This window comes from Chionomys nivalis, chromosome X (genome assembly GCF_950005125.1).
Source record: "Chionomys nivalis chromosome X, mChiNiv1.1, whole genome shotgun sequence".
In the NCBI taxonomy this organism is placed as follows: Eukaryota; Metazoa; Chordata; class Mammalia; order Rodentia; family Cricetidae; genus Chionomys; species Chionomys nivalis.
This window is the reverse complement of record NC_080112.1, coordinates 117470961-117492792: the sequence shown is the minus strand read 5'-3', so window position 1 is coordinate 117492792 and position 21832 is coordinate 117470961. Positions and strand designations below refer to the sequence as shown.

The 21832-nt window shown below is 42.7% G+C and overlaps 2 protein-coding genes across 3 annotated transcripts in view; one reads left to right on the top strand and one right to left on the bottom strand.

The window, feature by feature from the left end:
• Positions 1-5835, top strand: part of Nkap (NFKB activating protein) — a 24949-nt gene extending 19114 nt beyond the window's left edge. The window contains exon 8 of the mRNA XM_057760766.1: positions 2788-5835. Coding sequence (XP_057616749.1) covers positions 2788-2962 — 175 coding nt within the window. The 3' untranslated portion in view covers positions 2963-5835. The remainder of the gene's footprint in view (positions 1-2787) is intronic.
• A 55-nt stretch (positions 5836-5890) lies between these two features.
• On the bottom strand, positions 5891-20538 carry Akap14 (A-kinase anchoring protein 14). 2 transcript variants are annotated; one of them, XM_057760216.1, is made up of 6 exons: positions 20482-20538; positions 14521-15449; positions 14339-14430; positions 10792-10971; positions 6783-6835; positions 5891-5984 (listed from the first exon to the last, which is right to left on the bottom strand). In XM_057760216.1, exons 2-6 carry the CDS (start codon positions 15437-15439, stop codon positions 5891-5893), a joined length of 1338 nt encoding a protein of 445 aa, XP_057616199.1. In that variant the 5' UTR covers positions 15440-15449; positions 20482-20538. The 2 variants fall into 2 exon arrangements, with proteins under 2 accessions (XP_057616199.1, XP_057616200.1); XM_057760217.1 differs by lacking the exon at positions 20482-20538 and adding an exon at positions 20158-20176.
• Between the last annotated feature and the right edge of the window lie 1294 nt (positions 20539-21832).

Sequence of the window (21832 nt, the reverse complement as noted above, 5' to 3'; positions counted from 1 at the left end):
AAACCAGCATCACTTTGCAGGATGATAGTATGATAAGGACAATCCACTACAAATGTAAGGATCAGTAAGGAGGGTTCAACATAGCCATTTTTTTATTGAGATGATTGTTTACATAAAAGGTCCCAAAGACTCTTCAGGGAGTTAACAAATGGTTGTATATAAAGTTATTACAGAACCAATTGTGTTTCTATATCTCAGCAACAGGAAACTAGAAAAATACTATTAAATATATCATCAATATAACTAATAATGTATAACTGCACACTATATAAGGAAATTAAACATTTATAGTTTAGTATATAGTATCAGAATATGAATAATTTAGCAATAAATCTTAATAAAAGGATCCCCAGACCCCACAGGAAAAACCTATAAAACATAAAGAACCCTTAAGAGAATGGAGACATTGCTTAGTGGTTAATAGCACTGGCTACTCTTTTAGAGAACCCAGGTTCAATTCCCAGCATCTATATGACAGCTCACAACTAGCTTTAACTCCAGTCCCAGAGGATCTGAAGTCCTCTTCTGGCCTCTGCAGGCACTTCACATATGTGCTGTATACATAGATATACATTCAGATATATAAAACATTCATACACATTTAAAAAATTAAAAAGTTTAGCTGGGTGTGGTGGTACAGATCTTTAGTCCTAGCACTCTGGCAGAGGCAGGCAGGTCTCTGTGTTTAAGGTCAGCCTGATCTACAGAGAGTTCTAGGACAGCCAGGGCTACAAGGAGAAACCCTGTCCTGAAAAACCAATGAATGGATGAATAATAAAAAAGAAACACTAAAGAAGAATTATGGAGACAGACCATGTTCAAAGATAGAATAGCAATATTGTAAAATCAGTTTTCTCAAATTTATCTGTAGATTCAATAAAATTTAAAACAAAATCACAGCAGTTTATGAAACTTAATAAAGCTGTTCTAAATGCTCTAAATGTTCTAAAATGTATTTGTTAGTCTGAAAGGCTAAGACTAGCCATGTTACTTCTAAAGAAGAGTGGCAAATAAGATGTGGCCTACAAGAGATGAGAATTAAGGAGCTTGAAGACCTTAGGAAGCATAGGGAATAACCTAATTATTCAGTGGGATAAAATGCAGAGCCCAGGGACAGTTATACATGTGTGGAATTTGTGTATATGAGAGAGCATGCCAGATCTGTGCAGAAAGAAGTATTCAGGAAATGGAATAGGAAAAATGTCATCTATATGTTAAAAGAAGAACATAGAACACTAAGTCACCATATATAAAAAGCAGCCACTAGATAACATACTTTCAGAGAGGGTGCCTCTTAGATAAAAATGTATTTTATAAGCAAAACAAAACGTGTGCTACCTAAAAGTTTGCCTAGGCTAAAAGTAAGAACTCGTGTCAATCAAAAGACATTAAAATGTGAAAATTCCAAGCTCAGGTAAGATTCTTGCAATACACACAATTGATAAAGTGCTGATAATGAGAATATTTAAATGAACACCTATAAAAGAAATACGGGGAAATGACAGAAGGTCATTTATCAAAAGAGTACATATATCCTATATATAAACTAAATTTTGTTCATGATTATTGGAAATGGAAATCAAGACCTTGGTGAAATACTGTTTTGTACCCACTTAATAGGAAAAGGTTCAAAGTTTGACAGTGGCAGATATTGAGAGACTGTGGTGCCATAAGACCTCTTAAACACTGCTGGTAGCATATCCATTAACAATGTGACATTATCTTGGAAGTTGGATTCTCATGTACATTATAACCAAGCAGCACTATACTAGGGTACCCAAGAGAAAATCCTGCCCATGGACCTAGAGACACGCATGTGGGTGTTCATTATAGCATCTTTCTGTTCCATGTAACTGCACTAAGCAACTTAAATATATAAATATATATATTCCCATTTCCTCGACTCTCCCATCTTATCCCTAGATACCATTACACGAACCTGAAATGATTCTATCCTCTTGTTACCCAGTCTTTCTTGGTTTTTCTGAGAGAAGTTTCTTGAAATAATTATGTAGGCTTGGGTACATATGCACAAAAGAGGTCATTAATTTTTCTCTCTAAATAACAGACCTTTTGAATTCAACATTATAGTTTTCCTCTGCTTCTCTACTGATTTAACTCTTAGACTGCATCCCGTTTTCTTTATGACCCTTCTGGATTCTAAGGATATTAAACTATCCACAGGATTCCTTGTCAGTTATAGATTTTTACTTCATTCTCTTCTTTGTATCAGTGAAGTTGAATATTGATGTGACACTTGGTTAACTAAGGGAAATCTTTCATCTGCCCTGTTATGGACTCCACAAAGACAAAACCCACTATTACTGGCTGGACGTGGTGGCATGTGCCTTACATTACAGTGCTGGAGAGGCAGAGGCAGGTGGATCTGTGTGAATTTGAGGTCAGCCATATTAGCCAGAGCTATTTAATGAAACTCTTTTTAAAAAACACAAAAACCCCAAAACAAAAAAATACACATCATCTAAAACATTTAATAAGTTTCCCATGTCAGTTTATTAGAAATAAGCAAAAAAGAATTATGTCTTTAGTATCTGAAATTGATGATAATATCCACTATGCTGACAAACATTGGTGATCATAACTACTAGATATAAGTTAAAGGAAAAGGGACCATCAATAGATAAAATGTATAATCATTTGATGACCTATCTCCAGGTTCTATTGTTACCTTTTAAATAGAAGATTCTATATTAAGAAAAGGATTAATGAGGATATACTATAAGAATTATTAGTAAGAAATTAATTAAAAACTAAAATTGTCTTTAGGCATCGTCGAATGGAGGCCGTGCGACTGCGGAAAGAGAACCAGATCTATAGTGCAGACGAGAAGAGAGCCCTTGCATCCTTTAACCAGGAAGAAAGACGGAAGAGGGAGAACAAGATTCTGGCCAGCTTTCGGGAGATGGTGTACAGGAAGACCAAAGGGAAGGATGACAAGTGAGGACTTTTCCACTGTACAAGTGGACATTTCTAACATCAAAAAGGAAATTGTGGGTTCTAGGCATAAAAAAGGTTATTGTTTTGTTTGTTTTGGGGGTTATTTTTTGATGTGTGATTTCAAGCAGTTCAGATTGGCCTCAGGCTTTGTGGCCAAGGATGACTCTGAGCTCTTGGTGTCCTGCCTCTACCTTCCAAGTGTTGAGATTCCAGATGTGTGCCACTATGCCCAGCCAAAAAGGCTACTGCGCTCTGGAATGGCTTTTCAGTGCTTCCGTGCCTTCTGAATCCTTCAGTCCTTCAATAAAAGATGCTTGTTGATACCATTAGTAAGTTATTTTGGGCTTTTTAAGGTTGACCCTAACTTTCTGGTTTGAAAGTCCAAATTTTGAGTGAAATCATGCAATGTTAGAAAGGTGTCACAGAGAGAAAGTGGCAGCGGCAGAAGTTTAAATCTCACGTTGTGATTTGGTCTGAATATTTTTAGCTTCATACAGTGTCTGCCCCTGCCCCAGCAGAACTTGGAAATGGCATATCTCTGTCTTGAATGTGTCACAAATGGGCTGTTAACAAAATAAATGACAGTGTTGTTGTAAAAAGCAATTCTGGAATTTGAAAACTGACTGTTTCTATAGTCTGCCCTGGAAATGTATTTTGGGCTAAGTCTACCTCTGCTCTAAAAGCAAGCAAACCAAAAGGCTAACTCACAGACAGATGTGTGCAATAGAAAATGTGAGCATTAGATGTTTTAAGTTGTTAATGAATTACTTAAGATAGTTCTTTCGGCTGCCAGGGTGTAGCTCAGAGTTAGAACATGTGGTTAGCATGCATACGGCCCTGAGCTACATCCCCAGCAGTGCAAAAAAAAAAAAAAATTCAAATGCAGTCTTGGGAAGTCTATTGTTGTGCCAGTATAAAAATACTATTTCTAGCTAAGCTGATATTTAATGATAGGATAATATCTAAAGTAATGAACATCAGGAGTGCTAATGAGGGAAAATATAATGTCAGTATTTTAATTAGCTGTTTCATGATAATGAAAATAAAATATTAAATGTTTTTATTTGTGTTCTTTATGTACTCAGATTTTTTTTTTTGAGACAGAGTCTCACTGTGTAGCCCTGGATAGCCTGGAATTCCTAGAATTCCTCCTGCCTCTGCCTTGCTGGTGCTAGAATTAGAGGTGTGTGTCACTGCACCTGGCTATCAGATTTGATTTTAAACATTGTTAAACTCTTCAGCTTTTTTATATCAATCAATGTCTTTAATCCCTAACTTTGTAGAAACCCTCCTCATTTTATCACTGCTCGAAACGTTGAATATCTGTACTTGGAAAATGTGTTTTTAGCCCACAGCTGCTGAACTGGCCAGCAGTTAGCATGTAGTAACATCCGTGATCTTTGAACTTGAAATGATTTCACTGTATCTATTCTTCTCAGTCTAGTAAGTCTACAGTTTCCTAAAACTTCATGGAAACTAGGTTCCAAAGTTTCAAGTCTTATTGTTTCCTATACCTCCTCATGTCATACAATGTAAAGTTTATAATCCCTACTTTAAACTTTATTCTGGAGGGGCATTAGTTTTTCTTAACTGGCTCCTAGGGACTGGATAAATATGTTTTCATTTTTCTTAGGTAATATAGTTTAAATGCAATTTATGGTATATAAGTATTATGGGTTTTATTTTGATTCTTCTCTTGTATAGAGTAGACACAGTCAATGAAAGAAAAGATAGGAATTTATTTCAAAACCTACCATTCCTTGAGTCAGTTCATTTGGATAAGATCTGCAAAGAACAGCTTTAATAGCAGATCCTTTAAAAAAGTGGAAGGCTAAAAGTATTTTATTTTCAGCTTGAGTTATTGCTTCAAACTGTGTTTTATCACCTGAGCTCTATGCCAGCCACTGTTTGCAAAGGCAAATCTTCCTGGTTTACACACTTATGCACACACACGCATGCATGCACACACACACACATGTGCACACACATGTTTGTAATTGAACAAACATTGAGTTAGGACTTCTCTTTGCTACATTCCCAGTGAACAAGATGGTGGCTAGTGTTCTATCTGTATTGTTCAAGTTCTTTAGGCCCATGTAAAATCTGTGTAGAACAATTGTAATTTAAATACTTCGTTTTGTTCTCTAAAGAGACTTACCTAGTTTCTTACCTCTTCACCTGTTGTTCACAGGGTTTTCTCTCCTTTTTTAATTGTTGTACAAAGATAATAGTAAAAAATAGAAGACTTGCTCAGTCCTACCCCATGTCTTGTTTGTTACAAGTATTCTGTGTTTCTTATATGTCTTTGTTACTCAGAGTGTAGTGTAAATTTGTCTTGGACATTTTAAAATTGTGTGATCAAGCTTAGTAGTCTCATTGGGAAGGTAGGAATACATGATGACCCAGTGTGAAGGTAGAAACCAGACCAGAAAGGAATAAGGGTGCTAACCCCTCCCTGGTTTATTGTACTAATAAGCATGTGATGTGTTCTAGAAGCCAAAACATTCGGTTTCAGAATTTGACAGTGAGGCTCACCTTACAGTAGAAGAGGTCTGTGAGTAGGCAAACCCTTCAGACTGGGTAGTGTGAGCTCAAAAGTGTTGCCGTTTTGTTACCCAGCATAACCATAAAAATGTGTGTCAAGCCTGGAGGCAGGCACAGAGAAGGACCAAACAGCTAAGAGCCAATGGGTGAACTTGAGCATTGTTAGAAATTCAACTCTGTGCTTGCCAGACTCCAAAATCATGATATAGTGTTGACAAAAACCTTTTCAAAAACAGAAAACAACTTATTACAGAATGGATAACGAATAAAAGCAAAAACGCAGATGGGTTGTGTACCACAAGTTTATTATTCAATAAATATTATGTGGTTTGATGTGCTGTTTCATATTTTAATGTATCATTAAGAGTCCTCAAACATAACACAGGAATCAGACAACTTTGAAAGGAATAGATTCCAACAAAATATGTTTGGTCTCAGTAATGTCTCTCAGCCATTGTTCTCGAAATCGGATCTTTCCTGGTCTATAGAGGAAGGGGAAAAACATGCATACACAAAGCTTTTATAATCAAACAAAACATTGAGACAGGAATTCCTTCATTACATTCCCAGTGAACAGGGTTCTGACTGGTTTCTACTTGATTCCTTACTGTTCTTTAAGCCTAGGTATAAAGTCTTTTGGAGGGCTGCCATGAAGTAACATGGGTCACTATACTTGAGCAAATTCATTGTGAGTTTCATGTGGTTCTTTATTGGGAGCGGAAGTCCTGAAACGTAGCTTTACTCTATAGTCTAGTCAAGGCAGAAACTTACAGCAGTCCTCCTGCCTCAGCCTCTCAAGTGCTGAGGTTATAGACATACATTATAATGCCTAAAGGGGGCGTTTACCCATAGTAAATTCAGTATAATTGTCAAGTTTTCCTGAAGAGGGCTAGGGCCGTAGCTCAGTGGTAGGTTACCTGCCTCATGTATGCAAGGTTCTGGGCTTGATACCCAGAAAACACACGCACACACGTACACACGCACTCACACACACACTTTCAAGCTTTGATGTTTCTGTAGAAATAACAGATAGGACTCACTTTGCACTACCCTGTTCTATCAACTAATTTTCATAAGTTTCTAATTACTGAAAAAAACACTAAGAAAAACAGTTTTCTAGACTGCTGCCAGAATCATCTTTTCAGCCAATCCTGTAGGGAAAGTGGTCAAAGATGAGGTGAGCCCTGCATGAATTATCTGTGAGTGTGGGCCTGTTGGATTCCTAGAATGTGACAGTTTTTACCTCACCCATTTAGAACAAGTCTCCAAATTTTAATTACCTTTGAAGTAGTTCTGAATTCTCAAAGATATAGGAGACATCAACAGGCATATCCTAAGAGAGAGGGACAACTGTAAGTCTGGACCAAGCATGCCAACGCTCAATCCTCCCCCTCTCCCCTTATCCAGAAGTATATATTTGCATTTTCAGGATCCATAAGTGGGAACTTATTAGCTGGTAGTTCTTTTGTCATTTAAAGGCTATTCTGCTAAAGACTTTTTTTTTTTGGTCACAGGGACCTTAAGCTACACCACAAGATTGGAGACAATCGTCAGAGGCGAGTGTCCCTCAATAAGAGCATGATTCAGTCTTTTGCCTTCTTTATTAATTTCTTTTGGCAAGGGGGGAGATTGAAATTGTTTTTTAATATCAAAGTTTAGTTCTGTTGTCTTCTTTACATGGTGCGTTTTAGTCAACTGTGGTTCTCTACCTCTTAGGAATGGAACAAATCAGAAGGAAATAACATAGATGAACAAGTTGTAACATTCTCATTTTGAAGCAGTGGTTTTGCTATGTTACCTGTACTGGTGGTACATACATACACACCGAGGAATGAGGACCAGTAGTTACAATAGTAAGTAAGACCCTGGCTAAAAATGAAAATAAGCTAGGCGTGATGGCACCTGTCTGAATCCCAGTACTCAGGAGGTAGAGGTAGACGATTGTCACAAGTTTGAGGCCAGCCTGGTCTACCAAGTGAGTTCAGTGTCAGCCAGGGCTTTATAGCAAGACCCTGTCTCGAAAAGCGGGAGGGTTTGGGGATGTAGCTCAGTTGGTAGAATACTTCTCTAGCATGCCTGAAGCCAGTGCCACATAAATTGAACATGGTGACACGTGCCTGTCATCCCAGCACTTGGGAGGGAGAGGCAGGTTGGAAGCCAACCTGGACTATATGAAATCCTGACACATAAGATAGAAAAAAAGGAAGGAAGGAAGGAAGAGGAAGGGGAAAGCAGTAGAGTGAAGAGGGAACAGGCAATGGATTGTTCGGGAAGAAAACGTTCTAGTTAGAAGGAATGGTGGATGTCTCTACCAGGTTTATTGGAAGAATAGCAAGATTGGAGTGGTAGAAACAGAATAGAGGGAAAGTGGTAATGAGAAAGCAGAAATAGTATATATATATATATAAGGTATATATTAGATATAGTCATAGCTCATAGGCCATTGTTATTCAGATACAGTCTGTAGGTGTGTGCTATCAGAATTACTTAGGAGTTTGTTGAGAATGTATTATCTCAGCTGGGTGCTGGTAGCCTATGCCTTTAACCCCAGCACTCAGGAGGCAGCCAGAGACCTGTGGATCTCTGGTGGCCAGCCTGGGCTACAAAGTGAGTAAGATAGCCAGAGCCACACAGAGAAACCCTGTCTCCAAAAAAAGACCCTCTGAATCTGAATCTTCATTTAACAAGATCTTCAAGTAATGTCCATGTACTTCAAAGTTCAGCACTATTGCGGGGACATTTTAAACAAAGGCCCGAGGCTGGAGAGATGGCTCAACAGTTAAGAGCTCTCCTTCAAAGGACCCATAGTAAGCAACTTAAAACTGCCTGAAACTCCAGATCCAGGGGATCTGAAGCCCTTTCTTGGTCTCTGTATGTTAGATGCACTCATGAACATACACACACACACACACACACACACAATTAATAAAAATAAATCTTTAAACACAGGAGTGACAGAAATTCGCTTTAAAGGGCTACTGCATGCGGGCAATAAACAAGGAGAGAGAACAGTTAAGCTATTGAAATAATCCTGGGGACAGAGGGAGGGAGAGAGACAGGAGATGTGGAACCCTGTCCATACTTTCTTGATGGGTGAAGGGAAGGACATGATGGAAAGAGAAGAGTCAAGGAAGATGCCGAGGAATCAGCCATCAGCTCAGATGCAAAGACTTGAAGTGCGTCAGTTGTGGGGGGAAATCAAACATTCAATTTTAAGGCTGGGGAGACGGCTCAGGGCTAAAGCACTTGTTTAGCGTCCAAAGGCCCTAGGTCCAACCTCCAGAATCACAGAAACAAAACTAATTTTAAAAATAATAAGTGAAAATTACATTAAATCTCAAAATATGCTAGAGATTTGGAAATCATAAGATCTAGTGACATTAATTTTTCTTATTGAGTCACTTTTTTTTTTGGTTTTTGGTTTTTCAAGACAGGGTTTCTCTGTAGCTTTGGAGCCTGTCCTGGAACTAGCTCTTGTAGACCAGGCTGGCCTAGAACTCACAAACATCCACCTACCTCTGCCTCCCGAGTGCTGGGATTAAAGGTGTGCACCACCACCGCCTGGATTGATTCACTTTTTTTTTCTTTTCTTTTTTCTTTTTTTTGAGCTGAAGGAATCACAGTGTGTCACCAAAGTTGGGTATAAACATTCTCAAAAAGTGTTTTTTTTGGGGGGGTATAAACATTTTCAAGGTTCTTATTTTTATTATTTTAGGAGTGTTTTGCCTTCATGTATGTGTGTGCACCACACATGTACCTGGAACCAAAGAGGGTGTCAACGTCTCTTGGACTGTAGTTACAGATGACTATGAGCTGCTTGTGGATGCTAGGAATCTAACCCAGGTCCTATGCAAGAGCAGCCAGAGGTTTTAACCACTGAGCCAGCCCTGGATTTTATTTTTAAATTGTGTGTGTGTGTTGGTGTGTTGGGGATATGCGTTTATGAGTATCCAGAAGCTAGATCCTTTGGAGCTGGAGTAGTTATGAGCCCTGTGTCTTGGGTCCTGGGAACCAAACTCAGCAAGAACAGCAAGTGCTCGTAACTGCTGAACTACCTCTCCAGCCCTGCCATAAACTCCTGTGTTCAAGTGATTCTTAACCTCCTGAGTGCTGAGAGCAAAGTGCATCACTGTACCCAGCTTGAGGTTTTGTTTGATTTGGAAATGTACCTCTTGCTGTTGCTCAGGTTGGTATGCGGATTCAAATGATTCTCCCATTTCAGTCTCCTGAGTAGGTGGGGCGGCTATGGGCATGCATCCACGTACCCAGCTCTGGGTGGTGGTTAAAGCCATATGACTGGATAAAATAACGAAGCTAAGTACAGAGAATGGGTCTGGGCATTGGGACATTGCAACATGAAGTTGACTGTGTAAGGCAGACACCGGTCCATGCCGCAAAGGAATGGTGAGTGCGGGACAAGGCACGCCAGGAGAGCTTACTAGAAACCAGATAGATGCAAAGTGTCATGGAGGACAGTAGTCAGCATGGTAGGTGCTGCGGACGGGCCAAGTAAAATGAGGGCAGAAACGTGACTGCTAAGTAGAGTGACATATTATTTGTGTTTTAATAAATAAAGCTGGCCTGAAGGTCAGTGCAAAGTAGCCACACTAGTTAGCCATACAGGCCCGGCGGTGGTGGCACTCACCTTTAATCCCAGTAGCTACACTAGTTAGCCATACAGGCCAGGCAGTGGTGGCACATGCCTTTAATCCCAGCAGCCACACTAGTTAGCCATAGGGGCTGGATGGTGGTGGTGCAGGCCTTTAGTCCGAGCAGTAGAAAGGAATATAAGGTGGGATGAGACAGGAACTTGCTTGCTTCTCTCTCAGTCCGAAGATTTCACTGAGGTAAGAGCTCTCTAGTGCCTTGACTGCTTTGCTTTTCCGATCTTCAGGTTAAACCCTAATAGCTGTCTCTAGGTTTTTATTATTCGTGCTACAATTAAGTTTTATGTGTTGGAGATACAGCTCAAGGACAGAGTAACTGCCTAGCACATGCAAGACCCAGGGTTCCATCCTCAGCACCACATAAATAAACAAACAAATGGCTTGAATTTGTTAGAGTGAGCACGGTAGCACACACCTGGAATCTCAGCACGGGGAGGCTGAGGCAGGAGGATCAGGATTTCAGGGCCATCCTTGGCTATTTAAGTAGTTAAAGATCACAACCTGTCCCCACAAAAACCCAGTGTTTTGCAGTAGGCAGGGGAGTCGGTGATATCCATGACCAAAGATGTCATCATTGCTGAATCCTCACTGAAGGGACCAGGATGCAAAAAGCAGAGCTTACCGGAGGTTTGCTCTTGTTGAACTTGATGGTGAAATAGGCGTTAGCGCTGACTCTTGCTAGGGGTCTCACGGCAGTAGGGGCACTCCAGCACACACGGTAGATATAGTGGAAGGAGTGAATTAAGTCTTTCCTCTCTATAAAATCTGCATAGTACACCCAGCGATTTTGAAACTCCCAAGTCTGTTTCACAGAAAAAAGAGAAAGGTCACCGAGAGAGAACAGCAGGATCAGCTCAACAAAGGCAGTACATAACAGGGTTACAGATTCTGAAATCTTGACCTTGTTCAGTTTGTTTCGAACTAGGACCAACTCTCAGTTATTCCCTCAGGAGAGAGACAGAATAATTCGGAAATGCAAAACATTTGAGATGAGCTTTGGGCGGTAGCAGAAGCAGAATGGGGCAAGGCAGAATGGGGCAAGGGTTAAGGTGTGTATGTATACACCACACTTCACATTCTCACTTGGGAGGCAAGTGTGTGGCTAAATTGGAGACTAATCAGTGATTGGAATAGGTGTTCTGTTTACCCCAGGAGGCCTCCAGGGTAATGAAGCCCATGTCAAGCATCTGTCAAATTGGACTTACTTCCTTTGTTGTGATACATGGCTTAGAAAAGAAGGGCCACGTTCTGGGGGAGATTTTTCTTTGAAGACACTTTCTATGCAAGCCTGAGGACTTGAGTTCAAACCCCAGGACCCCCATAAAGGTCCCAGCTAACTCCATAGGGCTGTCCTCTGACCTCCCTATGTGTGCACTGTGGTAGGTGTGTGACCCCCCCACCTCCCCCGCACAGAACAATCAAGTATAAAAGTAAAAGAAGGTCAGGCAGTTGGGTTATCTACCTCAAATGGGAGGCTGGGAGGGGGGTGGTGCAGCTCAGTAGCAGAGTGTTTGCCTCCTGTGTGGAAGGCCTTGGGGTCTGATCCCCAGCATAGGTCTTCTACACTCTCTGAGACAGGGTCTCACTAGATAGTCCGGTAAGAAAAGACGTGAGGGTGGCAGGTCTCATCTGATTGGGGGCTGAGGGTGCAGCTAAGTTGTCAGAGTGCTCATGTTTGCATGCACAAAGCCCTTGGCTTGTCCCCAGCACTGCATAGGCCAGATGTGGTGGAGCACACCTGTCATACCAGCTCGCGGGAGGTAGAGGCAGGAAGCTCTGAAGTTCAAAGTCACTCTTAGACATCCGATGAGTTCAAGGCCAGCTTGGGCTTCAGGAAATCCTGTGCCTTTCTACTCCCCAAAATGCAATGGGATGGAGAGACAGGTACACAAGGAAGTGCCCTGAAGTTTGGCTCCCCAGAAACCCATATAAATGCTGGCTGGGTAATGGTGGTGCAGCTGTAATTCTAGCTTTAGAAGGCAAAGACAGAAAGCTGCATAGGGCAAGCTGCGGGATTGACTCATTGAGAGATCCTCCTTCAAAAATAAGGTGGAAGAGTGACAGGACCCACACACACGCGCGCGCGCTCACACATACATTCCCATAAAATGCATATTCATAGGCAACATACATCATACACATGAAGAAAAAAGTCATATCTGTTTTTTTTAATCCAGGCTGTGGGAAATTTTGTTTTGTTTGTTTGCTTGTTTTTTGAGACAGGGTTTCCCTGTGTAGCTTTGGCTGTCCTGAAGCTCACTCCATGGACAGGCTGGCCTCAAACTCACAGAGATCCGCCTGCCTCTGCCTCCCGAGTGCTGGAATTAAAGGCGTGCGCCACCACTGCCTGGTTTAGACTGTGGGGAATCTTAAGTGGCACAGTTACATTTTCCCTTTCTTTTGGCCATTAGTAAAAAGTAATGGGCTACTGAAGGTTTCAGAGCCAAGGTTGTAGGTTTGAAGCCAAGCTTAAGGAAAGTAGGCTTGGCTTCACAGTATGGGGTGGTCCGCAGAAGTGAGGTTCAGGGCAATGGAGTATAGAGAGGAGGCCACTGCCCAGGGTCTGGTGAGCACCAACAAAGGTTAAAATGGAGTAGTGGTACCAGGATCTGAGAGGAGTGGAGAGATGTGAGCCACAGTAGGAAAGGACCCACATGAATGAAGAGTTATTCAATATATGTGTATTACAAAGGGCCAAAGACATAAATGAATAGGATGTTGTTTATATGCGTATGCATATGTGGAAGTAATGGTTAACCTTTTGTTATTTCTTAGGATCTTTCCAACTTGTACCTTTTCTTTTTCTTTTTCTTTTTTCTTTCTTTTTTTTTTTTTGAGAAATGGCTTCTCACTGGTCAGTCCTAGGCAAGCATTTGCCTGTCTCTGCCTTCCTGGCACTTGGATTACAAGTACACAGCACCACACATGGCTTTTTAAGTGGCTGCTAGGAACTGAACTCAGGTCTTCGTGCTTACACTGCAGGCGTATTCCTGACTGAAATATCTCTCCAGCCTTCCTCACCTTTTGGAGACAGAGACTCATGTAACTCAGACTGGCCTGGAATGGTAGTTGAAAATGACTTTAAACTCCCAAACCTCTCACCTTCCCCCCCCCAACCCCCTCCCCGAGGGCTGGGGTTACAATCCTGTACCACTATACCTAGAGATACTTCTCTCTCCTTAGGCCAGCTTGCCCCCATTGAATATGTCGGCACAAAGTGCGTATGTAAAAATAGCATATCTTGGGCTGGAGAGATGGCTCAGAGGTTAAGAGCACTGGCTGCTCTTCCAGAAGTCCTGAGTTCAATTCCCAGCAACCACATGGTGGCTCACAACCATCCGTAAGGAGAACTGGTGCCCTCTTCTGACCTGCAGGGATACATGCTGGCAGAACACTGTATACATAATAAATAAATAAATAATTAAAAAAAAAGAAAATAGCATATCTTTGGGAAATGTACAATTAGGACAATACAAATGCATAGCAATGTGGTTGCACTTTTCTCTTTCAAAGATCATCCTACCTTGGGGCTGGAGAGATAGTTCAGTGGCTAAGAATGCTTACTGACTGGGGAGGTGGTGCACCCTTTTTAAGTCCAGCATTCAAGAGGCAGGGGCAGATGGATCTCTTATGTGTTTGAGGTCAGCCTAATCTACATAGCCAGCTTGAGCTTCATAGTGAGAGCCTGTTTCAAAAAATTAAAATAGCACTGGAGAAATGACTTACTAAGAATGTTGGCTACTCTTTTCAGAGAACCTGGCTTCAACCCTTCGCATCTACAGCAACTCCCAGCCACCTCCCACTCCAGTTCTGGGGCATCTGACACTCTCTTCCAACCTCCACAGGCACCAAGCGTACACATGGTACACACACATACGAGTAGGGGCAAAACCACTCGTACACATACAATACAAAGATGTTTTTCTTTTTAAAAGAAAAGAGCAGTGCCCGAAGGGTTACAATGCTTCTATTAAAAACATAAGACAAGTAAGCAAAACTTTCCAATCTTGACTTTGGAACTCACAGGAAAATTATATTTACTTATTCTAGGTGTCTTTGATGCCACCCCTTTTGTTTTCACGATCTCAAACTTTTGATCAATGGAGGACTTTTTTGTTGTTGTTGCTCACACACTGGGACACCAAACTGGAGTGACCAAAGTCACTTACCGAAACAAACTTCTCAATTTGTTTCCGACCCTTTTCTGCTGTGAATTCTCCATGAGTGAGCCACTTAATGTTCTTGATGGGGTTTCTGGCTTCTGCAAACAAGGTAGAGGTGTGTTAGTTGCCTGGTAGTGTGCTCTTACAGCAACGAGACAATTCTTTAAACAAATAAACCAGAAACTTACCTTCCACAAATTGAACAGCGGCAGCCAGAACGCCCTCAACTATAGTCCGAGCTACCTCACCTGTCCCGTCGTCTTTTTTTTCCTCTACCACAGGCTTTTTCTCTTTCACTTCTGGCACAACTTTCGTCTCTTTTGTTTCTGTCTCGGGTACCTTCTCTTTTATCTCGGGTACAGCCTTCTTGTCTTTTATCTCTTGTATTCGCAGAGTCTTGAATCCCTTTACCTCAAGCAGAGGTGACATGTCTTTCTTCTGTCTCATCTCTGGCATGAAGATCTTCTCTTTAAATTCTGGAACAGGTAGCACAGCTGGCACGACTGGCACGACTGGTACGACTGGTACAACTGGCACAGCTGGCGCAGCTGGCGCAACTGGCACAGCTGGCGCAGCCGGCGCAACTGGCACAGCTGGCGCAGCCGGCGCAACTGGCACAGCTGGCGCAGCCGGCGCAACTGGCACAGCTGGCACAACTACCTTCTCCTTTGGTTCTACTGGTGGCACAATTTTCTTTTCTTTGGCTTCTGGCACCACGGGCACAACCACCTTTTCTTTCATCTCTATTGACATAATCTTGTTTTCTCTCGTGTCTGTCACAATTCTCTTGTCTTTTACATCTGTCACAAATGTCACCATCCTTTTGTCTTTTGTCTCTGGCTTCTTGTCCTTGGGATCTGAGATCGTCACAGTCTTCTTTTCTTTTGGCTCCGACACACTCTTTCTGTCCTTCGGATCTGTGACGATGGTCACAGTCTTTTTCTCTTTCTGATCTGTTACAGTCTTCTTTGGGTCTGCCACAGTCTTGCTGTCTTTTGGCTCTGTAGCACTCTTGGGCTCTGGAGCATCCGGTTTCTTTGCCTTGGCCGCGCTAGTGTTCTCCACAGTCTTACCCCTCTGGGGTGGGAGTCTTTTTCTGTTATCCATTTTATTTTGCCTAGATTAAAAAAATATTTATGTGCGTGAATGTTTTGCTTGTGTGCATATCTTGCACCAAGTATATGCCTGATGCCTGCAGAGGTTAGAAGAGAACATTGAATTCCCTGTAACTGGAGTTACTGACAGTCGCATGCCACCATGTGGATGCTGGGACTTCAACCCAGGTTTTCTATAAGAGCAACAAGGGCCATAAAACAGAGTCATGTCTCCAACTCCTCCACCCTGTCCATTGGAAGATCAAAATACTCATGCAACACCTGCTGCCTCTTGAGAAGAGACTAGGGGTGAAGGGTGCTAGTCAGACCTTTTACTGCTGACCCTTTTTATCTGCTTGCTGAGATGGACCTTGCCTGAAAACCAAGGATTTTCCATGCTGCCAACTGAGAGGACTTAAATCGAAATGCAACAGAGGAATTCCTAGCTTCCTTGAACCATAACTCCAAATACTGACTCTAAATGCCTCAGTTCATACTTTGAGCAGATAAGGGGTTGAGACTAGTTTAAGATTCGAATTTCATTTTTTAAAGACTTATTTATTTATTTTATGTATGTATGTTCTTGTCTACATGTACATCTGTACACCAGAAAGAGGGCATTGGATCTCATGTCAGTTATGAGATGATTGTAAGCCACCATGTGGGTGCTGGGAATTGAACTCAGGACCTTTGGAAGAGCAGCCCGTTCTCTTAACCATTGAGCCATCTCTCCAGCCTCCGAATTTCATTTTTAAATCTGTGTGTGGGCTTGCTTGTGCATGTGAATATGGGTGCCTGGAGATGCCAAAGGAAGGCTTTAAATTGCCCTGGAGCTGCAGTTATGAGGGGATGTAAGTCACTTGATGTAGGTGCTGGGAACCAAACTTGGGACCTCTGGAAGCTCAGTACATGCTCTAACCACTGAACCATCTCTCCAGCCCCAGCATGACTTTTTAAAAAAGCTGTGAGTTGAGGGAATAAAAGCGTATTCCAGTAGTAGGCCATTTATCTAACCTTGAGAAGCCTTGGGTTCCATCTCTAGCAACACACAATACACACACACATACATACACCCTCTCTCTCTCTCTCTCTCTCTCTCTCTCTCTCTCTCTCTCTCTTTCTCTCTCTCACACACACACACACACACACACATGCAAGCACACGTAATGAATCAAGAGGCAAGCCAGCAGATGAGTGTTTTCATCTTGAATTTTCCAGGTATATAATTCTCAAAGATCTCAGGCATATATTATCTCAAGGAAACTATTATTTTTACCATTTCTTTCCCGAACATGTTCTGTCACTTGTGCTTATTAGCTTTGGTTAACCCTTTCAAAAAAAAATTTTTTTTTGTTTTTTTTCGAGACAGGGTTTCTCTGTAGCTTTGGTGCCTGTCCCAGAACTAGCTTTTGTAGACCAGGCTGGCCTCAAACTCCCAGAGAACAGAGATCTGCCTGCCTCTGCCTCCCAAGTGCTGGGATTAAAGGCATGCGCCACCACCACCCAGCTAGCTCTAGCTTTTATTGACAAACTCTTTCATCTTAATTTCACCCATCTCTGTTAATCTGTATATTACCACGAGGTCGTAGCCTACCAGGAAACTTTCAGCATGTCTATCTTCCGTGGCTCCATGGCTTCTTGACTCTGCCTTCTTCCTCCCAGCATTTACTTCTTTCTTTCCCGCCTACCTAAGTTCTGCCCTATCAACAGGCCAAGACAGTTTTTTATTCATTGATGGTAATCACAGCACACAGAGGGGACTTCCACATCATGCAAGTTCAAGGCTCGTCTGGGCTACATAGTGTATGTTAGGTTAGCCAAGGACTGAATAGCAAGGCCATGCCCCACAACAACAAAAAACCAACAAAATATGGGTAAGCCACCAGGTGTAGAACTGTGTGCACATTTGTAATCCCATGAGGGAATTAGAGGCAAGGGGATCAGAAGCTGCATAGCAGATTTAAGGCCATCTTGAGCTACATGAGACTGTCTAAGAGAGAGATGAGATGAGAGAGAGAGAGAGAGAGAGAGAGAGAGAGAGAGAGAGAGAGAGAGAGAGAGAACACTGGGTATGGTGGTGTGGCATATGCCTGTCCCAGTATCTGAAAGGCTGAGGCAGAACTGTGAGTTGGAGGCCATCTTGTGCTACATAGTGACATCCTGCCTTAAAAAAAATAAGTGAACGGAGCTAGAGATGGCTCAGTGGTTAAGAGCACTGGCTGCTCTTCCAGAGGACCCGGGTTCAATTCCCAGCATCCACCTGGCAGCTCATAACTGCCTGCAACTCCAGTTCCAAGGGGTCTGATGCTCTCTTCTGGTCTCTGCAGGCATCAGGCACACATGTGGTGCACAGATACATGCAGGTAAAACACTCATACACATAAAATTTAAAAAAGAAAAATTTTTGTTCCTGTTTGAAGGAACAGAAATGTTTTCCTTAAAAAAATCATAAATGCAGTTCGAGTTTTCCAAATACCTTCAGCATTTGCTGATACCGTTAACAATAACTGAACCTTAGCTTTCTCAGGACTGTGAACACAATAGGGGTGTGTCCATCGGTAGTTCTGTTTCTCAGGACTGTGGACATACTAGGGGTGTGTCCATCGGGAGTTCTGTTTCTCGGGACTGTGGACATACTAGGGGTGTGCCCATCAGTAGTTCTGTTTTTTCCTTTTTACATCTTTCCTCTTGAGTCTTGAAACACTTCTGAGAAATCATTTCTAGCTTGTAAATCATTTCTTGCAGGCAAATCTTTTTTTTTAATTTAAAAAAAATTAGTTTTTTTGAGATGGGTCTTTTTATAATTTATTATTTTTAAAAAGAAAAACTATCTTTTTTCGTTATACATACCAATCCCAGTTCCCACTCCCTCCCCTCCTCCCATTCCCTCCACCCCCCCATCAAATCCTCAGAGAGGGCAAAGCACATTGCTTTGGGGAAGGTCCAAGGCTGTCCCTACTATATCTAGGCTGAGCAAGGTATCCATCCATAGGGAATAGGTTCCCAAAAAGCCAGTACAAGCAGCAGGGATAAATCCTGGTGCCACTGCCAGTGGCCCCTCAGTCTGCCCCAGCTATACGACTGTCACCCACGTTCAGAGGATCTAGTTTGGTCCTATGCTGGTTCCTTCCCTGTCCAGCTGGAGTTGGTAAGAGAAGGGATCTTATTATGTAGCCTTTGCTGGCCTGGAGTTCCCCGTGTAGACCAGAATGGCTTTGGACACACAAAGATCCATCCACCTGCTTGATTAAAGGTGTACAACCCCATGCCAGCCTCCTTGCCAGCAAATCTATAAATGAAAGGCAGGGGGTGGCAGTTTTCCAAACTGAGCTCTTTATTTTTCTACAAATAAAGCTCCCAATTTTGGGATATTTTATGTGCCATGTTTCATTGAACTACCACGACCCTATGAATGAGATAGACACTGGTACTTTGCACATCTTGTCTCCTGCTTTGCTGGAAGGCTGACGGGAATACACCACATGAAATGGCCCTCTAGTGTCCTAGCTCCCTAGGACACGCCAGGAAGAGCATGTGGACCTGTAAGAGGAAAACTACATTGCTTGCTGGCCCCTCTCTATGGAATACCTGTGACTGGCTGGCTGCCTAGAGAAACTTCTAGCTTCTCTGGGCTGCTGTCTTACACAACTTGTGTCTGGTTCCCTCCAACTCCTATAAGCCTCAGCAATCTGAACTCTGCCTCTCTCTACTATGGCCGCATCTTTGTATTTCCTTGACCAACTATCCTAATTTTAGTATGCTAAGTTTTTTTTTGATTGTTTTGAGACAGGGTTTCTTTGGTAGCCTTGGCTGTCCCAGAATTCACTTTGTAGACCAGGCTGGCCTCTAACTCACAGAGATCCTCCTGTCTCTGCATCCCAAGTGCTGGGATTAAAGACGTGCAACACCGCTGCCCGGCAAATAGAATGCTAATTTTTAAACATGTTTATTTAGTTCAGTTGACTGAGTGTATGCAAGTGTACTGTGTGTGTACAGGAGACTGGAAACTAGAAGAGGGTGGGATCCCCTGGAACTAGAGGATTTTGTTTTGTTTTTGTTTTTTTGAGACAGGATTTCTGTCTGTGTAAAAGCCCTGGTTGTCCTGGAACTAGGTCTTGTAGACCAGACTAGCCTCAAACTCATAGAGATCCACCTGTCTGTGCCTCCTGAGTGCTGGGATTAAAGGTGTGTGCCACCACTGCCGGGCCTGGAACCAGAGTTACAGGCAGTTGTGAGCCAGCTGATATATAAGATAGGAAAAAGAAATGCAAAAATATTAATTAACAAAAGGCTTCAGGGGCCTGTTTTCATCTTCATCTGCTTCAGATTGTGCTCCTTCTTCCTGCAAGCCTCTTTTTTTCAACTCCTAGTTTTTGTATTTCCTTAATGGGAGGGGGCATGGGTGCTCCAGCACACATGTGGAGGTCAGAGGACAACTTGCAGAAGCTGGTTCTCTCTTTCTACCACGTGAGTCCTGGGGACCACATTTATGCCCTGTGCTATCTCTCTCTTGCTGCAAGCCCCTTTCATGAAAGCCAACCCTTTGTTTCCTTTTTCAGCATCATTGGTCCTAAGTGTATGGTGGACACTGTATAAGACAACCAAATTCCATATATATATATATCATATATAAAGCCCTGCATATCCTTTAAACATTTCTGTAGTAACTACAGATAACTACAGACTCATGCTCATTTAGGCCTTGATATTTTCATTTTCCACTCCACTCACCTCCACCTCAGTTGACCTCTTGCTGCAGCTGGCGGCAGACAGGACCATCTGTTTGGAAAACAGTCTTTCCAAAGCCCACCTTTGGCTACACAGCAAGTTTGAAAGCAGCCTAGGTTACATAGATTCCCCCATCTCCAAAGTAACAACAGCAAACAAAAAGGGAGGGCTTGAGGAAGGAAAGAAGGAAGGGTTTTAACTTCACCCATCTATGGACACATCAGTCTTAGGTGTCCCTCCCACTGACTTTTTTGGGGTCTGAGTAATTAATAGAAACATTCCAGGTCCCCAGGTGAGGCCTCCCCCATCCCAAAGAAACTCCGGTACCTAAATAAGTAGATTCCTCTTTGAAGCAGTAGCAGAGTTAGCCAGGGAAGCTTTAGAAGTTCTTGCAGGGCTTTGCCCCAAGATTCCTGGAGAGAATGTTTACAAACACTGCCATGGCAACGATGGCACTTTGAACAATGGGAAGCTAAGCCCATGTGCCCCAATCAATAAAAGCAAAGAAAGCAAGAGGAGGAACACACATTCCCCTTGCCATTTGGCCTCAGTACCAGAACTGAGCTGTGTGACGCAAGCCCAGCTTCTTCCCAGGACATGAGCTTTCAGGGCAGTGCCTGGAGGACTGGCGATGCCACATTCCTCAGCCAAGAAGCACTGGGCCTTTGTATGCTCTGCAGGTTACTGCAACAAGCTATCTACTTTTTGCAATGCCGTCAGAAGGTAGGTACCAGTGTTTCATATTATATTTGGATGAAGTGAGGCACAGCGGATGTCATGCAAATTGCTGAGAGCTCAAAGCCAGAACTATCTGACATCATTGACCACAATCTCATCTTTTCATGCCCGCATTCTGAGGTTAGGAGCTCTAATATGTTCAACTATTCTGAAAGATACCAGGCTGGCCTTGAACTCATAGAGATACACCTGCCTCTGCCTCCCAAGTGCTGGGATAAAGATGTGCACCACCACCACCACCCAACTTTTCTCTATTTCTTGTCTACAAAATAAAGATGATCATGGCTTAGAATAGAGGGTGTTGTCCTTTTTAGACAATGTCTTTCTTTAGAGCCCTCCCTCCTTCTCAACCAGGGTCTCATGTATGGGATCTGAACTTGTTATGTAGCAGAGGATGGCCTTGAACTTCTGACCCTAAGCTATGGAATTCATGCATGCTGCCAACTGAGTTAATGTTCTAAAATCCTGGGGCGGTTCCCAAGCAGCCTCTCCAAGATCCATGGGCAGTTCCCGGAGCAGCTAGCTGCAGAAATGCTGGCGAGTCCCGGGCGGGCTGGCAGAGCAGTGGTGCTGGACCCTGGAGTGACTCGCAGCAGGTCCCGGGTCCCACCACCCGAGCGGCGGTGGGTTCCCAAGGGCACACAGGCGCGTGGGTAGGGACACGTGACAGACACATAGTGTAAATCAGAACTGAAACTTTATTACTTAGAGGAGAGAGAGAGAAAGAGAGAGAGAGAGAGGTGCGTGCACACCAAGAGGGGACAGCGAGAGAGATTCAACATGGCAGGGCAGGGGTCAGAGGTCACTGGGCGTGGCTTGTCCCTTAAAGGGACCAGAGACCAAAAGAATAACATGAGTTGTATCCTCAAGCTCGAGATCCCCATATGTCAGTTTGAGGGAAGCATCATGCCCAACTTTGAATAGGTTTTCTTTTGTCCTT